General features: G+C 43.4%; 1 protein-coding gene across 3 annotated transcripts in view; it reads right to left on the bottom strand.

The window, feature by feature from the left end:
* EPAS1 (endothelial PAS domain protein 1) overlaps positions 1-26,122 on the bottom strand; it is a 111,715-nt gene that overhangs the window by 35,048 nt on the left and 50,545 nt on the right. The window contains exon 1 of one of the 3 annotated variants that reach the window (XM_062637009.1): positions 4,539-4,615. The exons of the other annotated variants lie outside the window; for them this stretch is intronic. Coding sequence (XP_062492993.1) covers positions 4,539-4,600 — 62 coding nt within the window. The 5' untranslated portion in view covers positions 4,601-4,615. Of the gene's footprint in view, positions 1-4,538; positions 4,616-26,122 lie in introns of those variants that run through there. 3 annotated transcript variants of the gene reach the window in all.

Genomic DNA, 26,122 nt, shown 5'->3' with positions numbered 1-26,122 from the left:
AGCTAAATTTAACATGCAAGATACACAAGGGATACACTTATAATGGATCTGGGACAGGACTGTTTTAAGAGGGAGCTTCACTGATTTTCAGGTTCTTTTATCAAGCACAATTCTTATTTCAGAACATGAAGAACCTGAATCCAGTCAAACCCATCAGATATATCAAACCCATGTAGCTTTGCCAATACTGCAAGTGTCCTTCACTTGCATGAGTTGAGGTTTTGCATCTTAGTCATGTCAACACAGAATGTATTACTTTTCAGGCAGACTCCTGCAATATTGTACCAATGCAAACAGAATGAGCACAGAACAGGGTGTGGAATAGATCAGCCCTGCTGGTTTTGCCATTGTGGCTGCACATTCATTTGTGGGATCACCAGCAGCATCACTCCGTTCTCAAGGCTGCCTAAAACTGAAGCAGTTTATAACCTGCTTTTTTTCAATGTCAGTATATAAAAAAAGAGCCTATAAACTAATAAATGGATCAACAACAACAAAGTCCTATCAAAACAGGGTATTCCAATAAATATACTCTTTTGTGTGAAGATGATGAGGAAAACATCACATTACTAGAAACTGTTCCAATCATGACTGGCCTCATTCTGCAGAAGATAGAAGAAGAGTATTAATACATAGCACTGTATTCTAAACAAAATGACCATTTCTAGAAGAGCTAGACTGCCTTCAAAAGCTTCTAGCATTGAAACCATGGGTGCCTTCATAAATTAGAAATAGGGGAAAATAGCCAGGGTGTGTGCTGAATGCTAAGAATAAAGTTACAGTACAATGTTTGCTGGGCCCAAGCAAGGCTGAACATTCAACATCATCATCATCCAAAGCAGGAATGTGCACACTACACATCAGTAGGGCCCTCATGCTGCAAAACACGTGAAGCTTGGCATATGCACAGGGATCAGACAGGTGCTCACCAGAGGGTGTGCTAACAGGGCAAAGGGCCTCATAAATGCTTACAGTATCTCCTCAAGATCCATGGCCTGCCCTCGGCAACCTCTTTCACAATGATTTTGCCCGAGGTGGATATTTTCCAACACCGCATCTGTTACAGGAGGCATGCGCGTGAGGAGACCTATACACACTTCAGTACGTAACGGCAGGGTCCAACTTTGATAATGACTTCAGGGGCATTGCTGGAGCAAGCACCGACCCACCCGAGCTTGAATCTAATGGACCAGATATTACAAGGCGACTCTAACACCTTACTTCTCTCTGCCGAGAAAGTCATACTACATCCATGTAAAAAAGAAGTCCCTTCATACAGCTCTCTGAGAAGGTACAAGAGAAAATGCCCCATGTCTTCCCAGGCTTCTCAGTTTCTAATTCTACTGAGGAAATAAAAGAGTAGAAATAAAACCAAACCAAACAGAACAAAATCTGCATGGCAAGATTTGCAAGAATTTCCAATTGCAAAACCTGGAAAATTTAACTTGACCCATGAGCATTCAAGGTCTGCTCTAAATCTGGAGCCCACAGTTTTCACATTAAAACCAACCTGCACAGAACAAGATCCGATCCCTCCTCATTTAAATACAAAACTTGGGTTACCAAGGCCAAAGCCATGTCACAACTCATGCAGTAAAAACAGGTTGTATAAGACAGGGTCTCATAACACCACTCCAGCCACAAAGAGGAATACTTGGTTTTGCCAAGCTCTGTAGATGTAATTTGAAGCGTGGCTGATGAGATGAGCTGGTTTCATTAACCACGGGATGCTCAAGGTTTCCAATAACTGATGCTATGAGTAGAGAATGGCTTTTCCTCCCTGTGCTGCAGATGCTTCCACTCACTCCTGACTGCCGTGCTTGGTTTCTCTGCAGAGACATCAGGCTTCATTACATTCCACACCGCACACGAGCTTTTTCACATCAGAACACAAGGGGAGGAATCAGCCTGCCCAGTGGCTTTCAAAGGACTTTCTTGCTCACCCATTATCGTTTAAAGCAAACAAACAATTTGCTTGTTAAGCATTTCCCCCGTGGCTTCCTGCACCTCAGTTTTCCTCCCAGCCTTTCCTCACCCAGCACACCCTCAGGTCACGTTGTTAGTGTAGCCAGCCTAGTACAAGCACAATGAGGGATTGCCCCACACAGTTTCTGGCCCCAGCCACAGTCAGAAGACATCTACACTTGCTTGCTCTCCTTCCCAGGGACACCCATGTCCAAGGTTGGACGAGGCCTTGGGTGCCATGGTTTAGTGTGAGGTGTCCCTGCCCATGGCAGAGGGGTTGGAACTGGATGACCTTAAGGTCCTTTCCAACCCTAACTATTCTATGATTCTAAGATGGTTGTTCTGTGCTTACTCATCCTGGTTGCAAGAACCTCCAAAAATTGGAGTTGAGTGATAGAAATCTGCTAAAAGCAGTATTTTCATATTGCAGGCCGTTAACTCCCTAACTGTAGCTACAGGATTCACATTTCACCCACAGCAAGGCTGGACTACCCACAGCTACAGCATGAAAACGTAACTACTCTAGGAGCTGCCCTTTCGAAGGCCAGGAAGAACAGAGGATACCGACTCCTCTTCACACATCATTAGAGCAACAGAGAAAAGGCCCAGGTTCCAGCTAATGTATGAATCATTCCCTCCCAGCACATAAACCACCCACTTATGTGGCAAAAAAAAGCACACGTGTGCGTCACTGCTCGGGGAACGTGATGCAAGCAGAAGCAGAAACCTCACTCACCCGAGCTTGTGTCGGAGTTGAAAATGCAGAGGGGAGAGAGAGGAGAAAGCCACCCGCACGCTGGTGCGAGGCTCAGAGGTGGTGCAGGGGAATCCTCCCGGGGGCTCCCCGACATTTGTTCCTTCAGGAGCCCTGGGATCAAGCCCCCAGTCCAAATATCCAAATGAGAGGGCTGCAACACCCCTCCTATGGAGCCAGGCTGAGAGAGCTGGGCTGGTTCGGCGTGGAGAAGAGAAGGCTCCATAAGGGGAGACCTTAGAGCAGTTCCAGTGCCTAAAGGGGCTGACAAGAAATCTGGAGAGGGACTTTGGACAAGGGCACACAGGGACAGGACAAGGGGGAATGGGTTTAAACTGAAAGATGGTAGATTTAGACTCACTATAAGGAAGAAATGCTTTACTATGAGGGTGCTGAGGCCCTGGCACAGGGTGCCCCATCCCTGGCAGTGCTCAAGGCAAGGCTGGATGGGGCTTGGAGCAACCTGCTCTAGTGGAAAGGTGTCCCTGCCCGGCACAGGGGGGTTGGAACTGGATGATCTTTGAGGTCCCTTTCAAGCCAAACCATTCTGTGATCTGGCAGGATAAGACCCCACTCAGCCACAAACGCACCCTTACATTGCAATCACAGCATGACCCTTCCCAATAAAACCACAAGAAAGAAATGGAAAAACTCAAATATCCTTGGAAATGGGGAGACCGAGCTAAGAAATGAGACTGGGGACTCCATCCAGGACTGGGCTATGCACAGGGTAGTTGGGAAGCTCAAGGAGAAGGAAAAGGAAGATGCCAATTCCCAGCAAGAACTCTGAGGGCTGCTGGATGATGCTCCAGGGCGAGAGTGTTTACACACATGGAGGCTATAGGGAATGGAAGAGTTAAGACAGGGCAGGCAGTTGGCCGCCACAGAACACAAGTATGGCACTGTACCCCCAGGACAGCTGTTTACATGACTTCCCACTCCCTCCTGGCATGTTTAATTTGCACTCTGAAAATAGAATTCACGGGCCAACACGTGTGAGCAAAGATGACACACAATGGGCAAGTATTTGCCCTCTCAGGTGAAGCTCACAAAAGTTCAGGAGCAAAAGCTCTCCATAACATACCCAAGAACCCAAACAACAAACTGGTCCCAACAACGATAACAGGAACAGAGGATGAGATCCTATCTGCTGGAAGCATCCAAAGGGGTGTTGGAATGCCCTGCATGGATCCAAGAAGGCAGATTCCTATCCCCTTGCTCATCTCCAACAGTCTCTTGCGACACAGCTCCACTGAAATAGGCAGGAATACCTACAGAGGAAGGACTTGCACACCTGGGGTGAAGATCATAATCTGGCTTTCTGAAGCCTCTCTTACTGCAGGACTGGGAACTCCAGGCACGGCAACTTATTGGCAAACCTTGAAGCCCTGCGTAACTGATCTGTCTTAAACAACCCTGCAAAGCTATCACAACAGTGTAGGGGTTGTCTGTAGTGCTCACTGCTGCGATAGCTTCAGACTTGGGCAGCTGGGAGATATGCTGGGACAGCCAGCCAGGACGAGGACTGTGCTGCCTGGGCACCCACAGCCCAGACACAGCAGGGAGCAGCCCCACAAACACTGGTGTAAAGAGACCACCCCAACACATGGCATCACTCACTGGTCTGGAATACAGTCAGGCACCCACATAACCCTTCTTGGCTCAGCAGACAGGGACTGACTTGAGGTCTCAGTCCAGTTTCCACCAACTGTGACCATACTCTCTGCAATCGTAACCCCACCAGTACTTCATCACCATCACAAATCCCTGCCCGCCACCTCCACCCATACATCTCTCTGGTCCTTCCCACACACATTACCCCATCAAAGTCCTTGGTACCGGGTGGTCAGCTTCAGCAGTCCTCCCTTCTGTCGAGGACATCGTGGGCCTCCTTTAAGCTTGCCAAGATAGCAATCTTCTGCTCTGGGTTTCTTTGCTCTCAACAAGTCCATGTGGGTTGATGCCCTGGTTGTGTACACACACACACGCTTGCTTGTTTAAGACTGGGCAGCACAGTAATTGCACTGAATTGCACTCCCACCTTGTAGGCTCCAGATCACAGAAGCTTTTAGAGAAATCGTAATCCACACCTTATATAAAAACACCTTCTATGTAACCTGGTAGCCCTCGCTCGTATGTATCTACTGCACAACACAGCCGTACACTTTGAAATACACAGTTCAGATTGACTCGCTAGAGTTTACTTCACTATTTCGGTGACCCTTGGACTTTGCTTCAAACTGCCATGTATGCAAACTAGTAAAACAACCAGTGTATTACTTGATATCCAGCGGCTGGTTATTAAATGTTTCTAGCTCTGGAACTTTAAAAGTCAAGAATCCATAATTAATTCAGCTGTCACATGAAATTTCTCATTCACTCCTAGTGAATGCTCACCTTCAATGGTTTACAGGTAAAGATGCAAATGCTACCTTGCAGGACAAGAAAAATACATTCTAAGGATGCAAAGATAAAGTGTTTTACAGTACAAGTAAACGGAAAAAAAAAAATCAGATGCTCAGCAGAAAAAATATTTTCCAATTCAAGCCTGTAAAAACTCAATAAAAATATTTTAACAGGCAGCGCTATCTGGGATAACAAAGATTTATTTCAACCTAGCAAATGCGTTTTTTTTGCTACATGTTTACATTTTGCTCAGCAAATGCCTTGCTGATTTGAACCAGGACGATAACTGAAAAGGAGTTTCTCTGCCTGTGAGGCACTCCATAGCTGTCTCAGAACCACATTGCCTGATGGCCCCCAGAGATGTGCTTGCACAGACACCAAGCAGCCAGCGGCGATGCTTACTTAGCCTTAAGATTCCTTTAGAAAGCATTTGTCACCATTGTACTTGACGAGCAGTTTATTCTGGATGGCACGCTGGGCTTCTGAAAGCCCCCTCCGTTCAAGGAATAGAAGTGACCATCGGTAAATAAAAAGTGCTAGAAACAGCAATTTACTCACTCATCAGGAACTTGGGCCAAACTATGAAAGCTGAGAACGTTGGGATACGGTACCCAGTACACAGACAAAACACAAACGATGCCTAAATGGGGAATTTGCTAATAGAGGAAATGAGAGTTTGAAGGTAACAAGAAAAGCTACTAACAGAAAGGGCTATTACAAAAATAAGGAAATGAAATACCTTCCACCCTTCCTTTAAAGCTGCCCTAACTTACAGGAACTCCCCACCAACTCCTTGGTTTGATTTCGGGATTTCTTGTGTTTCTGTACATACCAACTAAATAACAAATCACTGCTAGGGTAACGAAGCTTGGCATCTCCTGCCATATCAATGTGCGATGCGGTTCTTTCCTCCAAGTTTAAAACCAAAGGCTGGACAAGAGACAGGAAAATGAGGTATAGGAGTGTCTCAGCGACAGATGAGGGAAGAGTTCTTGTTTAAGGGCAAGAAACTAATTTCTACTCTTATTAGGCCTCTTCAAAGGATGTCTGGCACAACGATAATGGACTTGGCTAGTACGCTTAGAGTATCAAGAGATGAGACCTAAGTGAATACCAAACTTGTGGTATGGTGTCTTTGGCATATTTATAATTCACTAAGTCCACATCACCCCAGGACCACTACAGCTGGTGCTAAACAGTCAAGAATATGTTTTCTTGAGTGGGAAACACATCAGCTCGTTAGGATAATTTTAAAACCACATGCAAGACTAAGTTCTCCAATGTCTGAAGCTCTGATGGTGCCTTTAGTCTTAATAATTAAGCTGTACTGGATTTGTACCTTATTTATTTTCAAGAACATTCCTGGCATTTATTTCTTAAAGAAGATTGTGATGAGACAAAAAGCATTCTATAAAACTATATAGTTTTGAAATGCTTGTACCACTAGCATCCTTTTTATACCATTAGCTGCATTTAATGTAGCTACTAAAAGAAACCCACTTTGCACCTGCAATTTAAAGTATCATTGTGAATACTGAAGTTGTCACAGCAACTAAACAGTACATGGGGAGTTCAATGTTGAAAACCTTGCTGAGGTTGTAGAAGTGCTTTATTTTTTTTAAAGCATTTAGGTTCACGATATGTCACCAGAGCCTGATAAATTTAATCACAGTAAGCAAAACAGCATCTACAGGATTTATGTTCTACCATTTTCCCCTCTAGTTTTATGAGTACCTTGAACCAGAAAGATAAGTATTAGGATTTCAGCAGCCATTAATCTGGTCCTGGATTATTTTACGATGCTGTGAGTGCAGCCTGTCCTGCAGTCACCACGCCAGCATGAGCCTGGTACCTGGGAGGACGTGCCAAACATGCTGCTCTTAGGGCAAGGCACAGCCCTGTGGAACTGCATGAGGCTCACAGTGTGCAGAGATGCCCGGCTGCTCTTTGATCAGCATTTGGAGCAGATAGAAGTATTGCCTTTTTGCCTTTTCAACCCATTCCCTTAGGGATAGATGATTGAGTGACTTCTTGTCTTTTCATTTTCAGGCAGAGCAGTTTCCTGCTTCAAGGCATGCCCAGCAAGCCCCAGTGCTGGTCACAGAAAGGGCCAGGACAGCTCTGGATTACCCTTGTAAAGCTGCTGCAGCCCATACTCTAAAACAGACCAGCAAAATGCCCCCTCCATCTTCTCAAATAATGAGGACACTTGGAGATAAACAAGCAGCCCAGCATACAGTTAAATCTCAGAGGAGCACAAAGTCATCTAACTCAAGCCTTCCCTCCCAGACTGGTTTTGCACTGCTCTGCTCTATCAAGACACGGGATGATGGATTCCTTCTCTGCAGCAATTGACTCTTTGACACTAGCCAAGATACCGCAACCTTCAGAGATAACCTGTAGACTAAAGAAAGCCCATCACTGAACCCACCAAACAATACAACAGAAAGGATTGTTTCAGCGTTGGACAAAACTGAACTTGCTTTCAAATCAGCTGATTTTTGGGGGTGATAAATGTACCGCTCTGATTTTCTCCATAGTTTCCACTTACACATCCAGGAGTCCCTGCAGTACAGCTAGAGCTAAAATAGCAGCACAGAAGTGGGGATAAGGTTATGACAATGCACAACCTGAGATCCCTATCAATGATTTGTGTTTGAGAGATCACAGATCCTTATCTTGCGGCATTACTTGTAGTAATCAGTCAGTTTTGACAGCTAATCTAGAGGTCCCTACATATTGTTGCTCAGGAGCTCAGCAGGTATTGCTAAGATCTGCTTTCAGATAACCCAACTATTTACCCACTCTAAAAAAAACACATACCAAAGGATGTGCTTTATCTCTTCACCAGCGGGTTAAAGCTAAAGGTGAACCAAGTGTAATTTGCAGGCCAGGGTGGGGTGGGGGGAAGCACAGAAATTAACCTCAAAAGCAGCCCCATTTTTCAGATGGGGCAGCAACCACAGCCCAGCCCATACCAAACCACAACCAGCATCATTTATCAACGTGGCACAACTGCAGGTGAACGACTAAGCTTTATTTCAAGCCTAAGGGACAAACGCTGCCATCACACGACTTCACTATCAGTGGTATGCACACCTACGCTTCAGCCTCAAGCCCACTCAGCTGTAAATAGCTGAAAGAGTCACGCCAGACACTGCTGACAAACCCAGAGTTCTACAGTTTAAGGTTATGCTACACCTTAGGCAATATCCACCAACATCTGCGGGTGAAAACCCCGGTGCTGAAGCCAGGCTCAGACCAATATCCCATGGTATTTTATCTTGTGGCACTGGCACGTTTGCTGACAGGTTCACACAAGGGGCCTTTGTGGGTAAGGAACAATGAGAGAGGCGCGCACCAGCACAGGAAAATGGGTGGTGACCACCAAGGGGTGGAAAAAAAAAGCCTCTTTCAAAGGAAGGTCTTTGAAAACATTCATTACACCCCACCCAGTTATTTTCACTACAATATTTCAGTACATAAAAACAACACAGGGAAAACAAACAGCCCACCCTTCAACATGTTGTAGGTTCTTCAACCCCCAAGCCATAAAGCAGCTGCAATCTTCACCAAACAGAAGACATCTGCATGCATCCACCGAAACCTCCATCACCACCTTTCTTCTCGCATGCATCTCCAGGCTCTCTAAGCTGACTCAGTTGGATAACTTCATCAAAATCTAAAACTGTACTGGCTGGTAAATACACGATAGCGAGCATTTATAGGGATCATAAAGGAAACATAGTGCCACAATTAAACAAGTTGCGATATAGGAGAACAGCCCCCCACAGTGCATTTCAGCTCTTTGTTCGTTTTTTTTTCCCCTAATTCTGCCAATTAAAACAGTAGCTAGAATTAATATTTAATACAGAACAGCTGCAAGACAGAAAAGAGCAATAAAGACAATCCATATTGAAATGGGTCTCTGATATCAGCAGATAGTTGAAGACTGGAGACCAGCCTCTGAAGGCATGGAGGCCATACCTTCACCCAGGCTTGCCTCCATCACAACCAGCAAGCTTACCAACAGATCAAGATTGAGCAGGTAACCCTCCCACCAGCCTTGGGAACACAAAGACAGCTCCTTCTCCTAAGGCTGTGGGCTGCTCTGTGATGATGCCCTTAGCCACAAGTTCAGTATACAGACAGTAGAACATCTACAAAGGAAATTCGGCCACTTTGTGTCACTCTGCTTCAAGCACAGGGCCTCTGTTGGATGCTCTAAAGACTGCAGTGGCAGCACTCACCTTTTGTCACCTTTAGAGAATGCTCGAAACAGTCATTAAAATCACTTTGTGCTGTTGCCTGGTAATAACCCATGCCTTGTCCTCCCCAAGTGCCAGATCTTCTAATAATACAGTTAAGAAAACAGCTCTTGCGATAAAGTCTTTATGAAATAATAGTGACCCTTGCTTACTTTTTGGACCTCAATCATTTTAATGTGCGCTTGGTTATGATGGAAGTTTATGGTTTCTCCCTCTCCATCTCTTGGTGACTTGTAGTCATTCACAGCAAGAAGGAGGATATGCAGAAAGAAAGACAGATTAAACAGCCATTTCTTTGGCAAGCAGGGAATAATAATTCTTGAGAATAACAACACAGACGCTCTAAATTTTGATCATTCCATGTAAGACAGTTTCCTCCACTTCCTGCAACAACGACCAAGGGCAGACCAGAGTCAGGCTACATTTCTTGCCCTCTGGGGTGTGAGTTTTGTCTGTGCAAACATCCTTGGACACAGCTCATTCCTAGTTCCTCCTTTCTTTTCAAGGGGCTGTTGCTTTATACAGCAGCTTTTGAATTGTCTGCCTCCCTTTAATTCACTTACTGGCTAAACTGGAATAGTGATAACTTTGCATGCTGCGATTCCAAGTTCCCAGTAGCATTCAAGTTTGTCACTAGCTGAAGTCAATAAAAAATTGACTATTCATAGCATAAACTGGGGTAAATTGTATTCTTCTTTTAAGAGGGAAAGGACTGAAGCAAATGGTCAGGCTACTTCAGCCACCTACTCAGAAAACCAGCAGTCACTGCAGTAAAGTTAGGCAATCCCTCTACATTTACAGCTAAAATCAGAGGCTGGAGTGATGTAACTTGGGGCAATCACTGCCTTCTCTGTGCACCCCCAAATCCTACCTTCAGCTCCTAGCAAAGCCCTGAGAAGCCTTCTTGCTGCTGCCCTGCCCCTCTGCACCCGCTGCTGTGGCAGAAGGCAGAGGGACATCGAAACCCCGGTACTTGAGGAGGAAACAGTCATGGCCTCTCCACACTCAACTGCAGTATTTCAAGTATTCTAAAAATGAAGGCTTGGTTCTGTTGGGAGATGGCCGCCAGCTCTTCCGACATCACCTGAGTAATCACTCACTAAACACAACCTTGCAAAGGGAACGAGTATAAGGGCAGCCTGTGGTGTAATACAAATCAACTGGAGGCAGTCTTTCTCTTTTGGTGTTTGTTTCCTGTCCTCCTCCTGCCTACTCACTCCTTCAACTCCTACGTATCTACAACCAAAGGATGGTTACTCTAGACAACAGACGGTGATAAATGGGAAGCAGAAAAGCTTGGAAGCACTCAGTGTGCGCACAAAGGCAAAAGCTCATGGCCACATTTCTTTGTATTTTCTGGGTTTTACTTCAGAACTGTGAATGAACTTACCAGTATCTTGCCATATTTCCTGCTAGAGCTTTTATTCTCCTTACAATTAAGCAAACAAGGCACATACGCATACATTGGGCCCGATTCTCATGTTCATCATGGCCCCATCACCCCAGGAGGGCAGGAGGCAGAGGACTAACTGTAATAAATTCTGTTCATGACAAAGGTAGGTAGGTGAAACTCAGTTCTTCCAGAGTTTTCCGCTTAACTCGATACAATTCACAAGCTTGTTAAGCTTATTTAACAAGAAACACATTACAATCACGAAGGTCTTGGCCATCGATTGGAACTTTGCATCTGTCAGGGTGTGGTACCTCAATATTTCACTGTTTTGATTCTAGCTGTATAACAGCCAAAGTTCTGACAAGAAAGCCCATGCTACACATGCTGAAATGCAAGCAACTGTGTCAGTACATGCACAAGGGGTTACAAGAGTTACAAAAACCAGATGGTACTTCCCAAGGCACGGGCAAGGTTGCTCTCATCCATTTAGAGCCGAAAGTGCCAGGAACTACCAACGCTGTTTTGCAAGGACACCTTGTGCCTCTCTACAGCAGTTCTTGGAAAACACAATTTTTATTCTTCCTGTCCTTTGCTAAATTAAATAACTTAATCAACCGAACTGCACAATTGTTCCGAAAAATGATGGCTTTCTCAGGGGAAGCAGAAAGAAAAGGAAGAAAAGAAGCTGCAATCACTGCCAAAACTGATGACTTTGTTATTAGAAAACAAAACTGGGATGGGTACGGAGGCCAAAGATGAGGTACGCTGAGAAACAACCACACTACAGCCCTACCCTAAACTCTGGTGCAGAAGAAGGATGAGGCAGGTACAGAGAGCACCATGTACCTGCTGCTGATAAAAGCTGAATCCAAAAGGTAACATCTCTTGTTGCGTTAACATGTTCTTTTGAATTGGATTTGTATGCCAGCACAGTTGGCTATGTTTGTACAAAACATGCTGCTATGGCCAAGAGTAGGTATAAAAAGGATTTTTATCCCTTCACAGACAGGGAAAGAAAAAAAGGAAAACAGGGGAAGTTCTTTCATGCAGAATACAGGAGAGGGATAAATATTTAACTCTCTTACTGAAACAGCTGTACACTAATGCGAAATACCAAGAAACCTTTATAATGCAATGCAGATGGAAAACAGCAGTAATAATAAAAAAGCAAGGCATAGCACACCAAGTGGAGTCCTAAATTGCACCAATACAATTCAACACTAACACGACACAGATGAATACACCCACTTTATATGCATCCTGTTAATTTTATTCCTGATGTTTTTAAAAAGCAAAATCTTACAATTGGATGAAACTGTCGCCAGTATCAACATTCACCCTCGTTTTTGTTCTCACTTCCTCATACAAGTAATGGACTTCCACCATTGCTGACCCTGCCATTAGTCCGAAGAAAACTTGGAAAACATAAAGGAACAAGTCATCAGCAGAACAAACCCACATGACCAAGCATTTCAGTTGCAGTTTCTCCACTTGGAGGGGTCCAATACCTCAGATCATTAACTAGGAATCAAAGAGGCAATTTTCATTAATAATACTAAATAAAGCTTTATCTACCAATAAATAAAACTACCAATACATGTTTGCTCCAGCTGAGGAGGTTGCTTCATTTTCACCAAGTGGATAAAACCTTTCTGAAAGCACAGTGAGTAAAACTGATCCACAATGAGACAAGAAATAGCAAACCCCACTGATGGGCTGTATTTCCAGTGAAGTTTCAAGTCAGAGTGCAGGTAGGGTGTAGGCCTGTGCTCTGTAGACACAGGGATTATTCACTAGGATTACAGCATGTTTTATTTAAATCCTGAATAAAGCCATGTTTCCCCAAAGCCCTGGCTTACTAACAGCTCTGAGAGAAGGATGGATGACAGCATCAAACCTCATCAGTCCAGAAACGAAGAATGCCAGAAACCTGCCTAACCTGCAGATCAGAGGTTGCAGGATTCACCTGGAATAATACAATTTGAATCTGAGCGTTTCTTTAAAAGAATACTCCAGTCAATTTAAGCAGCTTTCAGGGATGGAGAACTAACGCACCTTAACATTTAATGGGTTGTTCTACTGGCCAGTCATCTTTCAGGGATGGAGAAGCAACCCGTTGTAACATTTAATGGGTTGTTCTACTGGCCAGTCATCTTCCAGGGATGGAGAAGCAACCCGTTGTAACATTCAGTAGGTTGTTCTACTGATCAGTCAGCTTTACTGTCAAAACATTTGCACCTATTTTCTCTTTCTGTCCATAAGAATTAATTTCTTACTGCCTCTTTTTTTAAAGGTCTGAAGTTATTTGGGGCACATAAACATGCCAACCCAACACCACTTAACTTTCAGCTTATATTTTCTATTCTAGAAAATCCCCCATCCAGCAAGTCTTGCATCACTGATACGTTCTGTGCAAAACCAAAGTGCAAATTCAAACCAAGCATTTAACATGAGAAAACTTTAAGCTGAGCAGGAAAGAATGCAGAGTTACAAACTGGAGGCTGGCCAGATGGGAGAGGAAAGACAAGAGAAACAAACAAGATAAGCTATGGGGTTTGGGGAGAAGAAACTCCACGCACAACACACCCCCCCCACCCCACTTCCCAGAAAGTGCAGCGTTTGGGTCTACTCTTATGAATGCCATTTCTCCTCCTCCCTTACATACTTACCAGGCACAGCAGGTCATCACTTAGGTGCCTTCAGAATTACACCATTCACTAGTACTCACCCTCACACTACTTTGCTGGGCATAAACACTTCTACAGACAAGTCGCTCTGGACAGTAAAAAAATCAAAAGGATGGCTACAGGCAGCAGCTGCAAAGCCTGCTGCTGTGTGACCTTCCCCTGTTTTTCATAGGGGAAGGACTGAATGCCATGGAGCATGCCCTCCAATTTAGGTTGACTCAAAACAGTTTTGCAAAGCCAGTCTCAAAAGGTGTCCTTCCCATGGTTTTGGTTGCTGCAGCTATTTAAGTTATTATCTTGAGATGGTAAAGTCTTCACTTCCTCATTCTAGAACTAAAAACCTAAAGGGCAACTAAATAGATGGGAAAAACATCTTTGACTTGGGGAGTGGGATGCCCTGTGTTTGACCCATCAGACTCCAACTCAGAGCAGGGATCCAGTACTGACACTCACCCACAAACTGAAACAGGGAACCCAAGCACATGAAAGACAGCAAAAAAACCCATCTGAAACACCATCCAAACAATGGTGCTTGTGGTACAAAGGAAGAGAGGACAGTGGGGACATAGCTAGTCCAGGACGAAGACAAAGTCTTCTCTCCCCAAGTCCTCCTCTAGGGGAATCATATCACACCTGTCCCTGGTATGAATCCTCACCTCACCACATTAACCTAAATGGATTTACCCTGACTTGCATGGATGGGAAATCAGAACACAGCTCTTCAAAGTAAGTTCTATTTTATGTTTTCTTATGTCAATGCCGATAAACAGGAAATACTTTGCTCTCAGATTCTCCTGGGACATATCACACGAGACCAGCTACTAGTAGGCAGTGACTGTTTGGCATGGGAAGGAACATCCTGGCTACCAAGAGAGAAGGGTAAATCTTTAAAGAAGAAAAGAGGTAGAAACTACAGTTTCAGGGGAAGTTAAAACAAGACAATGGGTCTGCATGGAAAAAGTAACTCTGATGGAATAGACTTGTAGAAAATGAAGGTTTCACAGAACTCTGTAAGCCAAGAAAGAATGAATGTCTTGCTAGCCTATGATAATTTCTCATGTGTCAATACAGTTCTATTTCATTATAGAACAATTAATACAATTATTGAGGAGCATTTGCAATGGATACCACAAATGAAAGCAAGAAGGGCCACTAACATAGCTTCACTAAATGATGTTCTCTACCACACAGAGGCCCAAAAGCATGGAGAGAACTGGAAACCAGATTTTTATCAAACCACCTCTGCAGGAAGTAGATAACACAATTCAGAAAATGGGAGAAAGATTTGGGAGTGCCGTCAGCAGATTTAGGGAGAGGAAAGGGAAAGCAGACACCAAAAGAATTCCCTTGGGTGTAGAAAGACTTCAAGAGCATGGAAAATATTTTCAAGTGCAGACCTAGAATTAGATAAAGAGAGAAGTGGAGAACTTCTCACCCTACGTGTCTTGCTTCACACAGGGTAAAAGGTGCAAGTGTAGCTGAAATACAGGAACATCTGGGCTCTGTTAATGTTATGCAAGCACTGATCACCTTAATTAACCAAGCTTTGAGAGCAGTCAGAAGGACAAAGATTAATTCTGTTTAACTCCATGAATAACACTTTCAAGAACAAAAGGGCCCAGCCTGCCCAGTAGCTTGATCAGCCTGATGTATCAAGACTTAGTGCATCAGAAATAGTCTTAAAGGAGCCACTCCTCCTGCCCACAGGGATACTGGGAAGAAGAAAAGCTACTGCATAAAAGCTTTATAGAACAGATAAGAATCTTCTATCAAGCAGCACCTCCATACCAACATACGTGACCACGACTGTGCAGATACAACTCAGCCCTCAAAAAACCCTCTAAGAATAAACCTTACATCAGGATCTATTTTCTGTTTGCTCAAATATTTTTCCCCATGCTGCTGCCCACCAACTTGTACCGTCCTCCCTCACATGAAACTCCCATGGTTGTTTGCTCAGTTACCACATTCTAGCACTTGCACATGCAAGACCACTCCCAGCCCTTCTCAGAAGGGTAGGTACTCTCCTGATGAGGACAACTCTCCCTTGAAGCACAATTTCATTTACCAAAAAGCCTTTTGCACCATCTTTTCCAGTTTTGGCCTCAATCAACTTCTTTTCATGGCTGTCTGTCCAAACATCTCAGGTCTGACTGCTCACCTAACCTAACTAATATGGCTCACTTTCTAGCATGCTTCTGACACATTGCAGGCCAGGAGGTGTTGAGCACTTGCAACTTCTGCCCTGGAGGCAGACTGAAAGTTCAAACAAGAGCTTAGTTGAGGACCAGCCATCCTCAGGATTTAATTCTGCAGTCTCCATGTGCATTTTTACACCCACTTTTCAGCAGACACACCATTTCCCTAAAGCTTGCAATTTTTCATGCATGTTTTCAGTAGTTTTGTGGTCCACCTCTCTATTTCACTCTCAGAAGGGAGCAGAAGACCATTTTCTACAGTGAAGTTTGTCAACATCCATTTGCACCCACAAGATCACAAATACGTATGTAAATATGACAAACAGCAGAGCTACCTCTACATCAACTTGTCCATTGGCATTCACACTCTGGCCATTTCTATGCAAGTATCCGTTTTGCTACTCCGTTTTATTCACTGATGTTTGTTAACCAGTACATAAACATGGTGCCAACACGTTACACTGCTTTGCCATCCAGTTACGGTGATACAGACTTGACGTTACTAAGGTTTTGCTTCAGTGAAGTTGTGTTTAACATGCCGTGAACAGACTCAACTTGTGCATCATAGCTTGCCTGCCTGTTAAAAGCCAGAGTACAGCTCCTACTCTACACTGGCAAGCAGACCTCTGCCACCATGCTTGCAGGTTGCTGCTGATATAACCCCAAATTTATAGCAAACTAAAATTTAGGCTTTCTTCCAATATGGCATTATTATTATTCCATTCTATTAATACCTAATTATTATGCCACTAAAAGCATCGTTGAAGGCCATTTGGAGCCATTTGAACAGTATTGCAAAAGACCAGCTTAATTATCTGTTCTGCTATAAACATACTTTTACTAGCACACTTTTTTTTCCTAAGCACTTTGAAGCTGCAGAGGGAATAAAGCATGACACACAGAACAGACATAACACAGAAGCAAAGCTCAAAGTATTATAACATTATAAACTCATAACACCACCGTTCGGGCACAATAAATATTAGAGCACTTCAGAACAATACCGACCTGTATCATTTATGAGATTAACACAAAAGGTTTTTGTCAGATACAAGTACTTGACAAAGTTTATACATGTGATATTTTCTCCTGTGTTACACATGAAAGAAAACCCCAAGATATTCATGCACAATAAAACATTAATAGTACCGCGTATCACTTTGCACATCATGTAAGCATGGGGCTACAAGGAATTGTCCAACCAGCAGCGACAAGACTGTGCTCTAGCCAATACTCTGCATAGCTACACAGGCAAAAAGAGTTTTCCCAGCTTTCAACGTGCTGTTTAATTTTTTAGGGTAGAGAGAGGGAGTTCATGTGCCTTCCCAGGCTGCCTGGACCAACACATCCCAGCTTTCCCAAGGAATACAACCATTGCAGCTGCACAACAAAGCAGCAGCTGACAGCAGTAGCTGGAGAAGAGTGCCAGAGAAAGGGCAGGTTTTCTGAAGGATGGTCAGAGGCAAGCCATTTAGGAATGCGAGAGGGTAACTGCCCTTGACATTTGCAAACTGCCAAGCACCGTGCAGCAGCGTCCGGGCTGCAAACATCAAATACTTTTAGGTACTGCAGCTACAGTTTAGCACTTGCTCCCCATGTAGTCATTCACAACTAAAGGCCTTTATATAAACACTTTCACAAGCTACAAAGGTACCAGTGAGCATGCCCAGCTCTTACAAGAAACCATTACCATTCAAAGTACTCTATGGCTAACATTCTAGGCAGGACACTGGCTTCCCCATCATAAAAGTTATCTGAATTCCAAGCATTTAAAAAAAGAATGAGTCAATTTTAAGAGAGATAAGGCTGGTTGACAAGGAAATTATAAAGTTCAAATGTTTGTGCGTATGTGTGTGCATTTATACATGCACACATGCCAACACACAGGGCTCAGAAGGCTGTACATTTGCCTTCCCATTTCTGAGTTTTTGTGAGCAACTGGGACATGACTTCAAATTTCTCCATCTTAAGAGTTAAAAAAGAAAACATAAAAAGAAGACAGAAAGGAAAACATGAGTCTCACCTAAACACAACTCAGAGAACTAAGGCTTTTGCAGTAAATATCATATAACTCATGATAGGAGTTACCAGGGCTGCAATGAGATAAACCATTTTCTCGGTCTTCATCATTAGCAGATACATTCCTCAAGTTGGGATAGATAAAATTATGCTGATAACTGCACTTGAAACTGTGTACATGCTTTGACTTGGCAATGCTGTAGTACAGAAGAAGGAAAAGAAAAACAGCAGTTACCTCTCATAGTTACCCTGCCAGGATTTATCATACCTATAATTTTAATGCCCTATGAAAAGGCCCTTGCTAGCATGGGAAGGGGAGGAAGTCAGTAGAAACCAGAGGACAGAAGTAGGTTAACAAACACTAGCAAACATTATCCATTTAAACTGCTAATGGCAAGCTCTGCTGTTATATTTTTATCATTGCTTTTCTGCAAATTACTTTTATCAGCGATAATTTAGCTTTTATTTCATTATCTGGCACAGCAGACAAAAGGAAAACAGATTTGTTTTACAGCAGCTCCAGCACTTGCTCTGTCCATTAACATGGACAGACAAAAGTAAATTAAAGCTCTTAGACCACATTTTCAGCATACATGGTACTGAACCCCCTGTATCTAACCACTGTTTGTTTCTAAAGGAGAACAGAATGTATGCTAATGCTTTTATTTTCTCCACACCATTAATGGAAGTTTTTGTATTTTCATGTTTAATTCTGCCCCCCCACCCCCCCCCCTTGGTTCTGTCTGCCTCCAAAACATCTCAACTGGGGAGAATGAGTATTTTGAACAAGGAAATCACTACATTTCAGTCAGCTGAAGAGTGAAATACCACTTTCCTTCCATCCAGTTTTCTTAAGACCACAAAACCACAAAGAAGTTGTGTTTGATTAACTATGCATAAAGAACCCTTGGAGGATGTTGTTCCAACTCTCCTCTTCATCCTTTTTTCAGGCATATTTTCAGCTATTTGCTTACTCTAGTAGAGGTAAACAGATTGCTTTATAACTTTCATCTAAAATAATAAACTTCTTTATAGAAGCTAATGTAACTACACAGCTGTTCTGGGAAAACAGTGGCCTTGCCATTTAAGCAATAGGATAATGGCTTTGATTTACAAACTAGTTTGCAAGAAAAACAACAAAATATCGACTGCTCTAAAGTGCACCTAATAGTCATTAGTAACAGCCATTCTACTTGGTAATAAAATCACTTCTGTTCTTGCATGAAATGTTCTTTCACCTTTACTTAAAAAGGCATCAGCAAGCCAGAATTTCACAGTCTGAACTGACAGCCAGATGTTCTGGCTTGCTCCGAAGACAGCCTGTGCTATCATTAAAAAGAAGGGATTCTATAATTCTAGATATCTGGGAAAGTCTCAATTTGTGATACAAAGACCACATAAAAGGGTTCTTTCTCAAAGGCAACAAATAATGTCATTACTGGTTGCTCAGTCTGAAACTGCCACCACAACCCCAGCGTAAACATTTATTAACATATAATGCAAAATTAAAAGGTAGTGACAAAGTATTTCAAAGAAAGAATATTCTGGTTTGTGAAAGCAGAATTAAAGAGCTCTGCTACCACAACTTCCTTAATGACCATCCAGTTTTGGGACAAATTGCCTACTGATACTGTCAAATGCCATTTCGTTTTCTAATAAAAGCTTATTTGTCTTCAACTAAGTTTCTTAAAAGCCCAAAATAAATGTAGTCCAGTTTTTATGCCCCTTCAGAAATCAGTTCATGACCACCAAACAAATTTGACTGCTGGGGCAGGTCACACTGATGAAAACAGATTAATATTAAAGCACATGGAAATTTGGAAGAGCAAGAAAATACTTCTTGGATTACCACCAAGGCGATTCCAAAGGACAAACATGAACATAATTTAATCATTTCCTTACAAGCAGGCTTGGCTACAGGACTCCCAAAGTCATGATAAAAATGAAGTCACAGGGAATGTATTTTCAGAGGTCCTGTACCGGGATGGGGGAGGAGGAAGAACATGGTAGTTGAGTATTTTTAACCAGCTTTCCACAGATGAGTCTAAATCAAGCTCTTACGATTCTTCCCTGTCATAACCCGCTACAGAGGTCAAAGGCTGAAGCTTTCCCAGAGGTTCACTGTACATAACAAAACACTAAAAGTTCCCCAAATTGGGTTTATATATAACAGCAAAAGCGCTGTAGCCATCTACATCCCATGGAGTCCCATTAGTATTGAACAGGGCACAAGCAGGGCAGGCAAAAGCATGAAATCTCCATATTTTCAGTTAGTTTCTCTACTGGTGCCTGCAAAAGTTAGTGCTTCTTACATTCTTTAATACTATGAAAGGATGACAAAACAAATCCTTTACTGCAGACACACTGTCATAAACAGTGGATTTTTTTCTAGCACATTAAAATGATTAGTGATCTATTATTAAGCATTACAAAGGGGCTTGGGGATGCTCTCTTTTCCTGTTTTGAGTAAAAGTCCAATGAATAATTTGAGTAAATGGAGCAATTTCAATACCCTATGGCTAACCTGGGGACATACAGTCAGTGGGAGTGTGGCCTCTCTGCCAAAGCTGAAGCCTTTGGCTCTGACATTAGGCATCTGACCTGTATGCTATTTCATCAGTAATTTATCCTAAAACAACAGCAGGGGCACTGGTAGGAGAGGGAAGGCTGTTGAACAAGTGTCCTGAGCTGTCTAGGAAATAGTGTTTCCAACTGACGTTCTGATTCTCTCTTCTAAAACTGTCTCAAATTGACCAATAAAACAAAAATACAAATATACGAGAAAAAACCTTTTCCTTAAACTTCTGGAAATGCTTAAAAATAAAAATAAAGGAGCCAACATACTGCAGATTGTTCCAGAAAGAGCCACCAGCATGGTCAAAAAGGCAAAGAAACTACTGAGACATTGTCATCAGCAGCAAACTCTTTAAAAATTCCTTAAATTGAGACTTTTCTGCCCCCAGCTATTGATACAGCATTGGGGAAGAACAAAGGGGCATTAATGATGCTGTTGCACATGCTGCACAGCCCTACTAGGATCAGGGAAGAGCAAGTCTCTTGCTCCACCAGCTGCCCCACCTCCAGCCACCTGCCACCCGTGACATCTGCTGTGGGCATGCAGGTGCTGCAGAAGCCATCGTCAAACACCTGAAGGTCAAAGTCTTCACAATATGATGCGAATGAGAATTCAGCTTCAGCTGGATTTGTGAACATAGCTGGTGCCCGTAAACCTATCCTCTTTGCACTCGGGAGATCTTTGACATTACTGTGCCCTTACAAACATCCACAACTTGTTTGGCACACGATGATGTTTCAGAAGTAAGAACTGCGTTGTAATTATGGTTTTGCTTTGTATATAGGTAGTGGTAACCACAAAACATATTTAAGGCTGTTTGCTGTATATGCAATTCTATGTAGCACATAAACACCCCTTTCCCAAACAGAGCTTATTTGCCCTCATTAACCACTCTGTACCTCACCCAGCTTTATGGAGTGCCTATAAGCATCTCCCCTCCTCATCACACTCTGCCTACACCAGTGCTCTCCAGTCTGCCAGGGCCTCCCTCCTCCTGTAGCATCTTGCAAGTCCCTAGCACAGATTTTGCACTTTCCAAATAACAACAGATTATAGAAGAGTCTCAGCATCAGCATATGCTAAATGCCCTCAGTTCTTCAGTAAAGTCACCCTACAGGAAGCAAATGCAAATTGCTGCCTTCTATATACACTGCACAGTCCCAGGACCTTGTTATTAAATCATTAACCTTCACCTTTCATTTTGCCTGTGTTTCCAGTATTCATATGTTGCCTGAAATAGACTATTTCCCTATGCTGCAATTTGTTACAACATATTTCATTCACTGATTGAACAGTGACAAACAAATGAGAGCACCAATTTTTAAGCAATAAGAAAACAGTTCAATCATTACTGCAAGAATTAACAAGAGGCTCCCCATCATCCTTGCAAAAATCTGTTTGCTTGTGATTGCTATTCAATCCCCAAGACTTCCAAAGAGCTCTAAATGCTGTTTTCTCTGCCTTCCAGGGCTGTAAGTCTGCAACCTACTGATGCTCCAGGTGATCAGGAACTGATGCTAGCCATGGCTAGCATCTTATCTCTACAATCCCCTAGTCTGTTCTGGTGGCTACAGCTGCTTTTGATGACTGAAGTCAAGCATATACTCAAACCCCTTTGAAAATACATGCTGAGGTAGGCCAGCAGGACAGTCAGAGCTGAAACCGCTCGTCAGCTTCCTTCACAGCTCACAGACCTGTCCTGCCAGCCCTTCCATGTAGCAGGCAACCTACAGCAGCCTCCTCAGGAGAAATTAATGCTGGTGAACAGGGCTCTGAAAAAAGGGCAGAGCCCCCTTGTCCCTCCCCAGCCTCCAGGCAGCACTGGTGCTGCATACACCACCTCCACCCAAAAGACAAGCTCACCAAGCTTGCAGGAGCACTAGCACCAGCAAAAGGAAAGCATCCCTCTCATCCTCTGCTTCATATGAAAAGGGAGCTTCTGGAAATGTCACCATTTTTAAGCACACAAACCCCATAATTCCCTAACGCTTTGAAAAATGCAAACAAAACCCAACACACCATAAGCAACAGTAACATCTAATATCCACTTCTGCTTGGTCTGGCAGATCTGACAACCAGAGAGCTTTTCAGATCTCTATTTTTTGTAGCACGGCTAAGACTACACTTCCTCACCATAGCATATGCTGGGGTTTAATGTTAATTTTACAGCTCTTTCATTTCACTTTTTCAAACCACATCCATTTAAGCTTTTTAAGCATACTTATACAAATGTACTGTTATTAGACCTACCCTCTAAGAAGCTAAGCATGCTGGATTACTACTTCAGACAGTAGGAGAAGCTGTTCCAAAACTCCTGAGGTCCTCAGTATTCAGCAAGACTGGGTTTTATAGCATACAATAAAGTAGTTATTACACACCTCTAGCACTGCCTCATGTGCACAGCTCCCTAATTATAGCACACAAGTCACAACATTGCATGAGACGTGGCGCGTTTTGTGGCGACATCACCAGTCTGGCTTTCCCTCCTGCCAGGCTACAGCCTCTGGGCAAGTTTCATTGAACAACTTCACATTGTAAGAAGAAAACAAGATAAAACAAATATCAGCACTCTGAACTGTGATAGCTGTATGAGGAGTATCTAAGTAAAGGCAGGCGTATGTCCCACTCCCCCCTACACAAGACACTTACAGATGTTGCTCAATGTCAGCTCCAGAATGCAGCTCATGAAAAACGCTCTTTGGCACTGTAAGCATAACCCTATTTCTGGTGGCTCTAGTTGGCCTTTACACAGTCTCTTCCTCAGATAAGAGGTTTATTCTTGCTCCTGTAAAAGTTCAGCCTGAGAAACAGAGAGAAGTTCTTCAGCATCAGGAAGGGGCAGGTATGTTGGGCTGAAAACATCCAGCGTTAGGCAAGCTGCTCCCTTCTGCCTTTATCTGGGAGCACAGGCATTTTGAAAGCATGTATCTGCCCTAACACGTCCTTCAAAGGCCAGCGGTATCTCACCCCACCACAAGCCGAGTGACGGAGGCTGCTGTACCCCTCCGAGATATCTATCGCTCTCGTCCTGCAGTGAGACGCATGTGGACTGGCAATCAGTGGCCTTACCAGGAGCTCAAACAGAGCTCGAGACGTGGCCTTGTACTCAGCTACGCAAGCTACACAGGGTGTTCTGCAGCTTGGAAAGCAGATTACTGCATACAGCTACACGCTTGTTTACTTGACCGAGGTTTGTATTTAGACATGTACACAAGTGCATAATCCCAAGATGCTTAATTCAGACAAAACCCCACTGAATGCAGTGGGGATGTGCCTCCCTGTGCAGCTGAGGATTAAACCCCTAACCCTTCTGCAAGGCCTATTTTCACATTCCTAACTAAAGTAAAAGAAGAGCAAGAAGAACATGCCCATGTATGCGACTGTGGACCTCTTCAGCGCTTGCTACCTTTGGATTCAGAGAGCATGTGTGCCTCTACCACTGCTGATACCCATACCGAGACCCATCCTATCTATTCTGAACAAGAGCTTCTCAACCTCGTTATTCTATGTGCTGAGTAAATGGTAAACTCCCACCTCCCTGTCTTTATAAGGCAACACATTTTTTTCTGAAATCTGTTAAAACTGCTCACTGATTATTTACATGGGACAGACAAAGACTTCTAAAAAGAAACAGAATGCTGGGTCTCAACATTTATGTCTGCTTCCATTTAGTGAGGAAATCCCTCTTCTATGACTGCGAACTGTGCTCTCTAGCTGGCTAAGCAATGCTCAGCCCAACACCTTTGGTAATTCTCACACTTTTTGCTTCATGTTAGGCCCATCCTAGCACCACTATTTCTACCACGCAATTCATATTTGTATGGCTTATCCAAGACTTCAAACCCATCAGTGAGAAGCAAGCTTGATACTGGCACATAAAGTGGCTTCTCCATCACCGACAAAAACGTGCGGAGGTGAACCTGGTTTATTTGGCATCTGTGTTGCTAGAGCTGAGTGGTCAAGCCATACGAGGAACTCTGGCTTTGAACCTGTCAAAATGCAGTATATTTACTGCATGCCCCCCAGAAGCTCCGGTATTCACAGTGCTATAAAATGGTTTGCTAGGTGTCAGTAGTACCGCCACTATATAACTTTGACAATTTTCCAAACACTATATTAGCTAGACTGCAGTCATTAAAATGTTGATCTGAGGAACACAAGGTAATAAACCACTTTTAAATGCCAGAAAACCTGCCTCATAACACACATTAACCAGTAAAAGTGTACTTTCCGTTGAATTAATCAGATTAATTAACAATACACTGTTGCAAGAAGTCATGTGTAGGCAGCGTGAACTTTTTGATGTCAAAGTTACTATGACAACGGGGAAACCTGGATTCATGGAAGAGATTATGGCATGAGATGATTTACACATAAATCTCGCACAACTGATGACTAACTCAATGCTAATGCTTTTCCTTTAAAGTGATTCTTCCGTTTCTTCACAGCAGATAAGCAGCATTTAACTGGAAAAGCATACAGGATCGGAGAACTCTAACACACAAACCAGGACAGTCTACAGAGTAAAGTTTACAAACATACAGAAGCGACTATTTGTAATCCCTACTCTTCAGCTTTTCAAAGCCATGCCAGGACCACGGTTGCCAAAGAACAAGAGTAACAGCTCAAAAACTGCATCTAAAATACGGTCCTAGAAAGTGTCATGGTAGACAAGCATCTTTCCGAAAATGAGTTACTGACAAAGCTCTGGGTTATGTGCAGTGTTCCATGTATAAGTACATGGGCAAACACAAATACTTGAAAAACAATCAGTGTAAATGCAGTTAGATGGCACAAACTGCCATGAAATTCACTTTCAAAACATATATACAAATAATACAGGCTAATCAATGGTAAACTTCGATACATACACTTGCTTCAACAGTAACACAAAACTGATGTGCATTTTAACAGTAGATAACTGCAGAAACAACTTGCGTGAAAGCATTAAAACCAGCAGAAAGAAACCACTATTTTCTTAAATGCCTTGACTTGCTGTAATCAGTACTCCAGGTACCTGGAGCATGTTTTTAAGGCAAATGTAAGGACTCTTAACTGAGTGACTACTAGCAGTAATGAGAACTTCATAGTGCTCTGAAAACACGCTCTTTCATTGATACAGAGCCCATGGTGCTCACACACACACACCAATTAACACCTATATTTGTTACAGAAATAGAATCATAGAATAGTTAGGGTTGGAAAGGACCTTAAGATCATCAAGTTCCAACCCCCCCTGCCAAGGGCAGGGACACCTCACACTAAACCATGCCACCCAAGGCTTCGTCCACCCTGGTCTTGAACACTGCCAGGGATGGAGCATTCACAACCTCCCTGGGCAACCCATTCCAGTGCCTCACCACCCTAACAGGAAAGAATTTCCTCCTTATATCCAATCTAAACTTCCCCTGTTTAAGTTTTAACCTCAGGGCAACAGTGGTGTATTACAAAAGCACAGTCGATCTGAAGCCGTGCCGCTCGCTTATCTGGTCACAGGGCTGCGGCAGGCAACTTTATTGCCTTCAGACATTTTGGCATCTCCATCCACACCCCCCTCCGTCGCCAGCGGCTTCCCCGTTGGAAGGGCGCTTCCATCAGCGTCACCACCGGGACGCCTCCCGCCTCCCTCAGCCACACGTTTGCAGGACTGGCCTTTTAAGAAGTCAACCCTTCAAACCGGGCAGTGACCAGAGCAAACCACGGTTACACAACCAGCAAGGAAATATTATGCAAGAGCACAGGAAGTCAGAGGAGACAGCATTCTGGGCAGGCCTGGCAAGGAGTCTGTGTGAACTTCAGCTAACAAGCAAAGCTCGGTCCTTGGCGCCAAATTCAGCGGAGAACATTCCCAGTGCTG

Source organism: Pezoporus occidentalis, unplaced genomic scaffold, assembly GCF_034315485.1.
Source record: "Pezoporus occidentalis ecotype Australia unplaced genomic scaffold, CSIRO_AGI_Poc_V1 ctg50, whole genome shotgun sequence".
In the NCBI taxonomy this organism is placed as follows: domain Eukaryota; kingdom Metazoa; phylum Chordata; class Aves; order Psittaciformes; family Psittacidae; genus Pezoporus; species Pezoporus occidentalis.
This window is presented reverse-complemented; position numbering and strand designations above follow the sequence as displayed.